Source organism: Xyrauchen texanus, chromosome 5 (assembly GCF_025860055.1).
Source record: "Xyrauchen texanus isolate HMW12.3.18 chromosome 5, RBS_HiC_50CHRs, whole genome shotgun sequence".
In the NCBI taxonomy this organism is placed as follows: Eukaryota; Metazoa; Chordata; class Actinopteri; order Cypriniformes; family Catostomidae; genus Xyrauchen; species Xyrauchen texanus.
In genome coordinates this window covers 5,680,237-5,691,333 of record NC_068280.1, presented here as the reverse complement: position 1 = coordinate 5,691,333, position 11,097 = coordinate 5,680,237, and the positions used below count along the sequence as shown (strand labels likewise).

The 11,097-nt window shown below is 34.1% G+C and overlaps 2 protein-coding genes across 13 annotated transcripts in view; one reads left to right on the top strand and one right to left on the bottom strand.

Annotated features, from left to right (window-relative positions):
• Positions 1-2,243: 2,243 nt before the first annotated feature.
• The window catches only part of LOC127643975 (tumor necrosis factor receptor superfamily member 14-like), a 25,548-nt gene continuing 16,694 nt past the window's right edge, over positions 2,244-11,097 (bottom strand). For 2 of the 9 annotated variants that reach the window (XM_052126939.1, XM_052126944.1), the window contains 7 exons: positions 4,273-4,746; positions 3,966-4,091; positions 3,690-3,845; positions 3,405-3,492; positions 3,129-3,319; positions 2,988-3,032; positions 2,244-2,806 (listed from right to left, as the gene is read on the bottom strand). In XM_052126939.1, the coding sequence (XP_051982899.1) occupies positions 2,995-3,032; positions 3,129-3,319; positions 3,405-3,492; positions 3,690-3,845; positions 3,966-4,091; positions 4,273-4,399 (726 nt within the window). In that variant the 5' untranslated portion in view covers positions 4,400-4,746 and the 3' untranslated portion in view covers positions 2,244-2,806; positions 2,988-2,994. Of the gene's footprint in view, positions 2,807-2,987; positions 3,033-3,128; positions 3,320-3,404; positions 3,493-3,689; positions 3,846-3,965; positions 4,092-4,272; positions 4,747-7,103; positions 8,469-8,808; positions 8,843-10,010; positions 10,080-11,097 lie in introns of those variants that run through there. The other 7 variants (XM_052126938.1, XM_052126946.1, XM_052126937.1 and 4 more) reach the window with 6 other exon arrangements.
• The window catches only part of LOC127643973 (tumor necrosis factor receptor superfamily member 14-like), a 25,146-nt gene continuing 23,329 nt past the window's right edge, over positions 9,281-11,097 (top strand). For all 4 annotated transcript variants that reach the window (XM_052126933.1, XM_052126936.1, XM_052126934.1 and 1 more), the window contains exon 1: positions 9,281-9,508. The gene's annotated coding sequence lies outside the window, so the exon portion shown is untranslated. The remainder of the gene's footprint in view (positions 9,509-11,097) is intronic.

Genomic DNA, 11,097 nt, shown 5'->3' with positions numbered 1-11,097 from the left:
GATGCATGATGTGTTTCAGTGCATACAATGCAAGTCCATGGGGTCCAAAAAGCACATACTCTAAAGGCATCATAAAAGTGCTCATAAACAGGGTTGGGGAGTAATGGAATACATGTAACGGGATAACGTATTTAAAATACAAAATATAAGTAACTGTATTACACTAAAGACGAGCCAGATGTGCCAGTTCGAGAGAGACACATGCGGCCAGCTGATTTATGTCATTCAAATTTCATTGACTGCTCAGCCGGTTCCCGCCTCCTCCTGGTCCATCCTTACCCGTTACAGACTGGTTTTATACTCAGGTCAAAAATGTAATTCAATCAGACTTAACAAATTATGTTACACCAAAATAAATAATGGCAATGGATTAGATCAAGTACAAATAGATTGAAGTAACAATTGCAAGTTACGTTTTGTTCAGAAGAGTTTGAAAGTCATGTAAATTGAATACATTTCTGAACTAATCCTTTAACTGTTAGTGAGTCGAGTCATTTCTTTTTCACCTTTCTCATATTTGGTGGGCATCTCGACCATTGCCATTGTTGGTTTAGAAATGTTCGTTCTCCCTTATTCACCACCAGAAAGCAAAATATCTAGATATAAATTTAATTAGATCGCATTAGATTCCAAGAGTACGTTAATTTCAGATCAGGACTACTATCACAGCAAACTGACAGCTCCATAACACAACCATGTGCATTTGTGTCAGGCCATCTTTGGAAATCTCATGTTAAGGTTAACATAGTTCATGACACCTAATAAAACAGCATTATGATAACCAACAATTATAAAGAGTTCTATGATGAGTTTTTGTATGAAATGTAATTACACTGCAGTACAGTCATTTGAAGTGTTCATGTTACAACAAGAACACTATGTACCAACCATCTACTACAACCATTTAAAACCATTTTCTTAATGTATTATATTCTGTTCAAAACAGCATTGATGGTAATATTTAGAGTAAGGTTATAATCATGTTACAGGTATTCTGGCATGACTCACGAGCAGTGTAAAAACGTATTCCACATTGTCCAAATAAACTGCATTAAAGAGAACTATTAAAATAATGTCATGTTCTTTTTTTCTTAATGATAGGTGTCTCATTAGCATTACATTTGTTTGAAACAGCTGTTAGATCCTAATGAACTGCATTAAAACTAAAGTAGTGCTTTTAGGCCAAGCAATTTTATTTAAATTATATATATATATATATATATATATATATATATATATATATATATATATATATATATATATATATATAGTAAGGCTGTCAATTTAACGTGTTAATTCAGTGCGATTAATTCTATAAAAAATAACACGTTAAAAAAAAACTAACGCAATTAATCGGAATGCCACCGGACCATAATAAGGAAGATTCCTGAGAAATGCTTGTAGTACCACCTGTATACTCCAGAGGGCAGTAAGTGAAACTTCAGCTGTATGAGCAACATGCAGTTTATACAGTGAAGAAAACACGTTCAAAACACTTGATGGAGTGCAAATCCGAACTAAGAGATATCAAGATGTGTTGTAAGTATTAAACTATATTTAACTTAAAACAGTGAACTAAACACGTTATATTTATGATGCAACGCATCCAAGACGCTACACAAGCATGTCTGATGCAGGTGTTCATTGACGGCCCTTAAACAAGCCCTCATAATAAATCTCCAACTGATTGACAAATTCACTTGTGTAATGGATTGCTGTGAACTGTGTGTCAATGATTGACTTATGATCAATAATATGGAGTAAACAATACATTGCATTCTAAAGCCACTTTTTGTATCGTCTTATCAATGATTAACTCTTCTGCTACAAGAATGTAATGTATTTTAATTAACTGAATATATAAATATGTATTTTTTTAATATTTAAAGATAACTATGTATAATTAATTCATCATTATAGTTTTTAATTATTGTTATATGAGGGGCTTTCTCTGCAAATATTTGTATATGCGATTAAATGCTATTAATCGTGATTAATTAATCAAGACACCATGTAATTAATTTGATTAAAAAAAATAATCGAATGACAGCCCTAATATATATATATATATGTATATATATATACACACACACACACAGTATATATTACATTATTACATAATAATAATTATTAATTATAATTTACAGTTACAATTAATAATGGGGAATTATACTGTAAAAATTTAATTCATCCTATAAGGAAGCAATAAAATGAGAAGTACTGCAATACAAAGGTCCAAATTTATCTGGCTACAACAGAGATGAAAGTTAAAGATGTGTAAAATATTAAAGAATTAAAAATAGTTTAAGAGGTTTTTTTAAGAGCATTAAAAGGTTGAGTCAAGCGCTTATGGGAGAGATGCATTTATACATGTTTCTTGAAAGTTGCAGGGGAATTGGCTTTTCGTGTGGACTTGGTAAGATAATTCCACCAGCAGGGAACAGTGAAAGTAAAAAGTGATTGTTTTTGTCCCACCAGGTGCTTCTCACTCACCGACTGCACGCTTCTAGAAGGAGCAAAAAGTTGCAAAAGTGTGTTGAGGTGCAGAGCCAGTGGCTGTGCTATATGCAACCAGCAAAAAGCAGCCAATGAAGAGAGTCAAATCGAGGTGTAACATGCACATTCTTTAAGGGATAATGAGGAGAGAGTTTATTTAAAATAAGTAACTATAGTTATTTAAAACAGGTTCAACATAACTGTTGCAATTAACACATGGCAGTCTGAGGTAGATAAGTGAGATAAGTGCATTTTGTGATTTCATTGTCAAGCAGCTGTCACATCAAACTGTCTTCTGTAGAATCTGAGTCTGCAAAAAAGAGGGAAGATGACATTATTACAATACAGCTAAACATCCACATTTTAATTGACACACAATGCCAGATAATAGCATAGTTTTTCCAAATGCTTTGTGTATTTAAGTTTTAATGTACAAAATTTACTTTGTTTTGTTCAATTCATTTTGTGTACAGTTCGAAAAATTCACTTACTGGTTCACTATAACAGAGTTGGCAGAGATGAGTTGGAGTTTGTTGCTGGTTGTGAGAGATAAAAAGTATTAATTGAGATTAATTGAGAACTTAACATGTTGACATTGTATTTGATTATTTTTGTAATAATTAAAGATTTACTTCTGTTAGAGAGTTGTCCTCTTTGTTTTAATATCAGAATTGTTAAGAATCCTACAGCAACCACAATGAGAACAATCACAAGAAAAGCAAAAATGACTCCAACGATGAGACCAACTGGAGTTGATTTGCCACATTCAGCATCAGATGACTTTGTTCCTGGTTTTATTTCTTCACTTCCCTCTGTCTCACATCTACAAATGTGTAATTGATTAATATTAGTACATCCAGTCATATTAAAATATATATTTAACACTTGTAAATGTGGTAATTACTCACTTTGAATGTGGTTGACAGAATGTTAAAGAGCCATTTGAGTAAGTCCCATCTGTGCAGTCAGCACATACAGTATCCTTTAATGCTGTTCCTGTAAAGAGATTGAGACCTTAAGTCCATTAGAAGGAGAGCAGCACACTAGGTTTACTACCAATGTATTAATTGACAATCCCTGTTACATTTGTAGTACACAAGTATTTTATATTTTGTGCCTGCGCACGGTTCTTCTTATTTCTAAAATGTTAATAGTTAATTTCCTGTTCAGTACAATAGACACACCACACCCACCTGTTTGTTTGATATATTGTCCAGGATTACATTTAGAGTGTTTCATAGCAAAAGTACAGCTGTCTTTATTTTGGTTAATGCAGTAGAAACCCTCATGTGGCTCACAAACAGTATCTGCAGTGCGTGTGCAGGCCTTCTGCACTCTTAGTCCAACATCTGTGGGAGACACAAAACAATTTTTGTGATCAAAAATGCAATGCATCAGAAAGAACTTTAATATATGATTAATATCTCTTTATCATCAGTTAATGCCATTATTATGGAGGATACACTGACCTGCAATGCACACAGTACAGTTAAAGCATTTCATAAGGTAATTGGGTTCATCGATGTAAGTTGATTCAGGGCAAGGAACACAAGTTGTACTGGTATCTTCAGTGCAATGCAAATTGACATGGTTTCCTAAATAAAACATAACAGAATATACAAAAGTTTTTACAAGACTGTTTGTTGAGTTCATTGTGTAGTCTTTGAGTATAAACTATATGTATGTATTTACTTATTTATTTATTATTTATCAATATTAAAACATGTTAAGGCCATAAAGATTCATATGTACATAAAATGACTGGTTTTACTGTACCGGGTGCACACATGGAGCAGCAATTTCCATTTATGTCATATTCAGCAGGTGCACATGCACTGAAACACAGTTCAATGTCCAGAGTGACAATAGCAGATATGAATAAAATGATCCTGAAATTGAACATGTTCAAATAAAGTGAAACAGAGGTTTATTCACTCGAGAATAAGAGTTGTTTCATCCTCAGACTTTATAAGCACTGTTGTGTTCTCTTCAGCACATTAGATGTAATAAACGTTCATTAATATGATGATAGATTGGCGGCTCCATGGACTCATGATTCTCTGAAAGACCAAACTCAAGAATGGAGGAATTCAAATGATGGTGAAGGCAGCAAAGCTTGATGAGTTTATCAGCATATGAAGGATGATTAAGGTGATAAAACTGGATCCATTTAGATTTTATGGAAAATTCCACTTTTGCAATATTTGTTTCACACATGGAATATCTCCTCTTGAAATAAGTTTTTGGATTCTGTAAAGTACAAATGAAAGACATCTCAGCATCATCATAAATACATAAACATAAATACAGATAAAAGTGCAGCTTTAAAATGGTCTCTGACTCTGGGGGAAAAATATAAAGATTATTTTCATTTTTTGTTTAGATATGCTGCAAGTCTATTTTACACCTGTTTGATGTTCTTTGTTAAAGCCCTGATCAATTCCTCAACTATTGATTCTATGTAAAAATAAATTTTCATTAACTTGTTGTTTTCCCAACTGATGTTTTATGATTGGATTCGTATCCTAAACTCTCTCAAGTTCTTTCCGTTCTTTTCTTCTGCCCAAAACAAGAACATGTAGAAAGTTAAAGTCAACTTAAGTGTAAGCAGATTCTATCTTGTCTGACTGCAATTTTTTGTATAATTGTTTCTGCATTTTGAGTTTGATGTAGCTGTTGTTTTTGCAGCTGGAAGCAGTAAAGTATGGTCATTGATCTATCAAGAATTCTATGAAATACACAAGTTACATTAAAAATGAATTGTCTGATCAGAGATATTTAAATTGAGGAGTAAAAGCAGAAAAGGGTAACATGCACCTCTCATTTTAATTAAGCAGTATAACTCATGTTTATCTACATTTAATTTGAGAAAAAAAAGAAAGAAAAAAAAAAACAGTATATTTGAGATACATTTTCATTTAAAAAAAAGAATTGTGTAGAAAAATTGTGCCTGTTTAGTTCATGTATAGTGTTTGCAAAAAATGATAAAATACAGTAACCTGTTTAACAAGGGCGTAGGTTTGGTTTTGAAAGTTGGTACATATAGCCAGGATAAGGATAATATTCAAAATGTTGGTATTAAGAAATTGTGAGAAAGTCAGTCTGGTAATATAGGCAAAATAACATTATTATGACATATCACAAGTATAATTTCTTACAGTATGTCTCCATATTAAATATTAACCTTTTTTTAAAGAATTTCTAAAGAATAAATAAATTAAGAAATGTCCACTAATATTATGCCGCGATATGTGATGCAATAAATCTAAGGTTCTTCTTCTTTCGGCTGCTCCCATTAGGCATCACCACAGCGGACCATCCATGATCCGCATATTTGACTTGCACAGGTTTTACACCGGATGCTCTTCCTGACGCAACCCCCAGTGGCTGGGGCACTCTCACTCACACCTACGGGGAGTCTCCAATTCACTTAACCTACATATTTATGGACTTGTGGGGGGCGCATGGAAGAAACCCACATGATCACGGGCACAACATGCAAACTCCACACAGAAAGGCCCAGTTGACCTGGGACCTTCTTGCTGTGAGGCGACAGTGTTAACCCCTGAGCCACCGTGCCAGCCATACAGTTAACTTAATGTTAATGGGTCAAAATCAAATGATATCTTTTTCAAGAAGATTTACCACGAGAAAATAATTTCCAAGGGACATAAAGTGACATTGAAACAATGCCATTTTCCCCAACTTTCTGCTTTCCAACTCCCACATAATCTTTTCTCATATTTCTTATTTATGTACTTACATTTTTATCTGAAAAAGTAGGCCACCTGAACAAAATATGCTTAGCATACAAATAACCTAATAAAAAAATTTTTAATCACAAATGCCTTATTATATTGACAAAACATTATTTCCTAATCCCGATGGTCTTCCCCAATTAGCATAATTAAACATTTATTGTCTTCCTGAAGAGGGCGCTTACCAACCGAAAAAGCATCACAACTCAGGATATTTTGACAGGAAAGATTTTGTAGACGAAAAGTATGCTTGTACTAATTTCAAAAATTGGACGTAAAATATAGATGGAAATCCGCCCACGTAATGTCCAGAAAATAATAACACATCCTACAAACGACTGTGATTGGTGCATCCTGACCAGCGCTGAGAAAAGTAACAGATGCCAAGTGACAACTTTGGATGCGGGAGGACGATAACTTACACAGTAATAATTATACTACGGACATTTATTAGAAAATAAAAACATAGTATAAAGTCAAAGTAATTTCCAAATGTTGATTTTCTGAAAGTTGATAGGAACATTCCTCTATTATCCCTGTCTAGTATTATTGCACATGCTGTTTACCTGTTTAACCTGTTCTTCTCTTTTACTTCCGTTTCTTGACAGAAAACAATTGAAAATGATTATCTAATAAATTCAAGCTGTCGCTGTAAACTATAACTAGATAATAGTGTTTAAGTGACATTTTATTTTATTAACTATATAATAATGTTCGCTGTAAGTGACATTTGACACAATAATGAAAATACTTTGTCAAATCTGCTATAGTCCACGATGACCAACATTTCCCATTTCTTTCTAAAACAGTAAAAAATAAAAACACAACTATAAAACAGAAAAGTCTCACCGAATCACTTTGTTTGACGTTGTATCTGTAGAGCCGTTGAGGTCATGATTCTACTGCAAATGGAGTCAACCGACTTTTGATATTCAAACTTGTCAGCACAGGTGGGTGTGGTCAGGGCCGTAACCAGGGTTGGAGTTCCACTGACATGCCAACACACTGCCAAAATTACACCTACAAAAGCAACATATTCTATACATAAAAATTCAATATAAAAATGAAAGGACAGAAACCAATAATAATACTGAAATTAATTCTCTCTGTCTCTCTCTCTCTCTAAGATAAGGATTTATTCACTTAAGTCTTATGGATTACTTTCAAGCTGCCTTTATGGGTCCCTTCGACCCTGTTGATTTACATTGTATGGACCAACAGAGTTGAAATATTCTTCCAAAAATCTTTTGTTTAAAAATCTCCCATTATACGAAAGCAGGTGTTTTAACTGGTGTAAATGCAGGCTATATACAGTATCTTACCTTAATAAGAAAGTTTATATTCCTTGACACACAGGGGATGATTGTGTTCAGCTGGTGACTGTTTATTTTCAAACAAAAAGGCAGGAGCCCAAATGGGGCCCAAACAGGAAAATTCTGTCATCATTTACTCACCATCATCTTGTTCGAAATTTGTATGGCTTTTCCACCCCTTATTTTAAACACAAAAGGACATTTTTTGAAGAACGTTGGCACCACAAAACAAAAGCATATTTTCAATTTTCCACCTTATTCACGGTAGGGCCATATTTGCCATTTTTAATGGGAATGACAACAATGCTGTGAGGTACATCTCTTCAATGTCACACACAGTATAAAGCTGTAAAAAGCTCCTAGATCACATCTGATTTTGCAAAACTCGTGTTTTCTGGAGTTTTTAGTCTACTGAATGTTATTGAAAATATGTATTGAAAAGTTTGAAAACTGAAGAGAAGAACCCATTAAAGAGAGTGTACATGTATCTTTTATTGAAAATTGAAGAGAAGAACCAATTGAAGAGAATGTGTGTCTATTTCTCACAGCCTCTTTGTCATTCTGGTCAAAAATCAAGGATGGTGCTATTGTGAATAAAGTCTATTTTGGAGCTTAACAGCATCTGGTCATCTTTCATTTTATGGGGGAAAAAGCGGTGTGAATATTCTTTGAAACCTCTCATTTTGTGTTCCAGTGGATAAAAAAGTCTTCTTCAGCTGTTGTAGCTTCTGTCGGCATATCTTGTCATCATTGTGGACTTTGACAGGTTCTCCTAACTTAGGTTCAGGATTGCAGATGGCACCTGATGTGTATGTTCTTCTGGGTTTTGTAAGTGTTTCTCCACCGCAGAGGGAATGTCCAGCTCACACAGTCTGGTCCATTGACTGAGGGGAGGTAACCCCTACAATAATCAAAACAAGCAAGTACAACCCCCATTATGTATACCATGATCAATGGAAACATGGGTGAATTCTTCACGTCCCTATATATCCACCCCAATATTCAAGCCAAATCTACGCCATTCGTGTACACTCTTAATATTTTGTTTAATACTACTTATAATAATATATACAAATGTATATAAAAGGTTGTTTTGCTATAGAAATATTGTAGTAGCCATGTTTTTTTGTTTTTGTTTTTGTTTTTTTTGTCAGAAAACAATTATCAATGTGTTACTACAGTAATATGGTCTTAAAGGGACAGTTCACCAAAAAATGAAAATTCTCTCATCATTTACTCACCCTCATGACATCCCAGATGAGTATGACTTTCTTCCTTTTGAAGAACACAAACAAAAGATTTTTGGAAGACTATATAACTATATCCAACACTATATATGTGTGTGTGTGTGTGTGTGTGTGTGAGCGTGTATTTATCACTTTGTGGGGACATCCCCATAAGGATAGTAAAACCCGAAATGTTTGAACTTGTGGGGACATTTTGTCGGTCCCCATGAGGAAAACAGCTTATAAATCATACTAAATTATGTTTTTTGAAAAGGTAAAAATGCAGAAAGTTTTCTGTGAGGGTTAGGTTTAGGGGTAGGGTTAGGTTTAGGGGATAGAATATAAAGTTTGTACAGTATAAAAACCATTATGTCTATGGAAAGTCCCCATAAAACATGGAAACACAACATGTGTGTGTGTGTGTGTGTGTGTGTGTGTGTGTGTGTGTGTGTGTGTGTGTTTGTGTTTGTGTTTGTGTGCGTGCGTGTGTGTGCCTGTGCGCATGTCTAGTTTTCAAAAATTAATCTTTTGTGTTTCACAGAAGATATTTAAATGGGATTTGAAACTACATTTTGGTGAAGTGTCCTTTAAATCTATTTACAGACATACCTGTACTGGCCACTGTAGTGCTGACACGTTTGAATAACAAGAGCAAAATGGAGTAGAATCATGACCTCAACAGCTCTACAGAAACAACGTCAAACAACGTAATTCGGTAAAGCTTTTCTGTTTTATAGTTTTTTTTCCTCATGTTTTACTGCTTTAGAAAGTTGATAGTCTTTACTGAGATTCGAAAATGGGAAATGTTGGTCATCGTGGATTATAGAAGATAGAAAAAGTATTTTCATTATTGTATCAAATAGCAGATAGACAAAGTATTTTCATTATTGTATCAAATGTCACTTAAAGCAGATGTTTAGTACTTCTGTTTCGTTTATTAAACACTATTATCTAGTTATAGTTTACAGCAACAGTTTGAATTTATTAGATATACTAACATTTTCATTAGCTAGTTTTTGGTCAAGAAACGGAAGTGAAAGAGAAGAACAGGTTAAACAAGTTCAACAGTTTCAGCGTGTAATACAAAACAGGAATGATTGAGAACATGTTCCTATCAACTTTCTTAAAATCACCATTTGGAAAATACTTTGTACTATGTTTTTATTTTCTATTATATGTCCGTAGTATAATTATTACTGTGTAAATTATCATCCTACCTCATCTAAAGTTGTCAGGTGGCATCTGTTACTTTTCTCAGCGCTGTATGCACCAATCACAGTCGTTTGTAGGATGTATTATTATTTTCTGGACATGGGCGGATTTCCACCTGTATTTTAACTACTTGCAGTATTACGTCCAATTTTTGAAATTTGTAGATTTAAACAAGCATACTTTTCGTCTACAAAATATTTCCTGTCAAAATGTCTTGAGTTTTTATGCTTTTTCGGCCTGTAAGCGCCCTCTTCAGCAAGACACCTTAAAAATTGAACAGTTGTGTCAGAGGTGCAGGATTTTAAGATGTTGGTATAACTCCCAATAAATGTTTCATTTTGCTCATTGGGGAAGAACATCCTGATTAGAAAATAATGTTTTGTCAATAAAATAAGGCATTTGATATAAAAAAAATTTTTTTTATTAGGTTAGTTGTATGCAAACATATTTGATTTTGACCCATTAACATTAAGTTAACTGTATGGCTGGCACGGTGGCTCAGGGGTTAACACTGTCGCCTCACAGCAAGAAGGTCCCAGGTCAACTGGGCCTTTCTGTGTGGAGTTTGCATGTTGTCCCCGTGATCGTGTGGGTTTCTTCCATGCGCCCCCCACAAGTACATATCCAAAAATATGTAGGTTAAGTGAATTGGAGACTCTAAATGCCCCGTAAGTGTGAGTGAGAGTGCCCCAGCCACTGGGGGTTGCGTCAGGAAGAGCATCCGGTGTAAAACCTGTGCAAGTCAAATATGCGGATCATGGATGGTCCGCTGTGGTGATGCCTAATGGGAGCAGCCGAAAGAAGAAGAACCTTAGATTTATTGCATCACATATCACTGTTTTTATCGCATATCACATTTTTCCTCCTAACCGTGCAGTGGACATTTCTTAATTTATTTATTCTTTAGAAATTCTTTAAAAAAAAAGGTTAATATTTAATATGAAGACATACTGTAAGAAATTATACTTGTGATATGTCATAATAATGTTATTTTGCCTATATTACCAGACTGACTTTCTCACAATTTCTTAATACCAGCATTTTGAATATTATCCTTATCCTGGCTATATGTACCAACTTTCAAAACCAAAC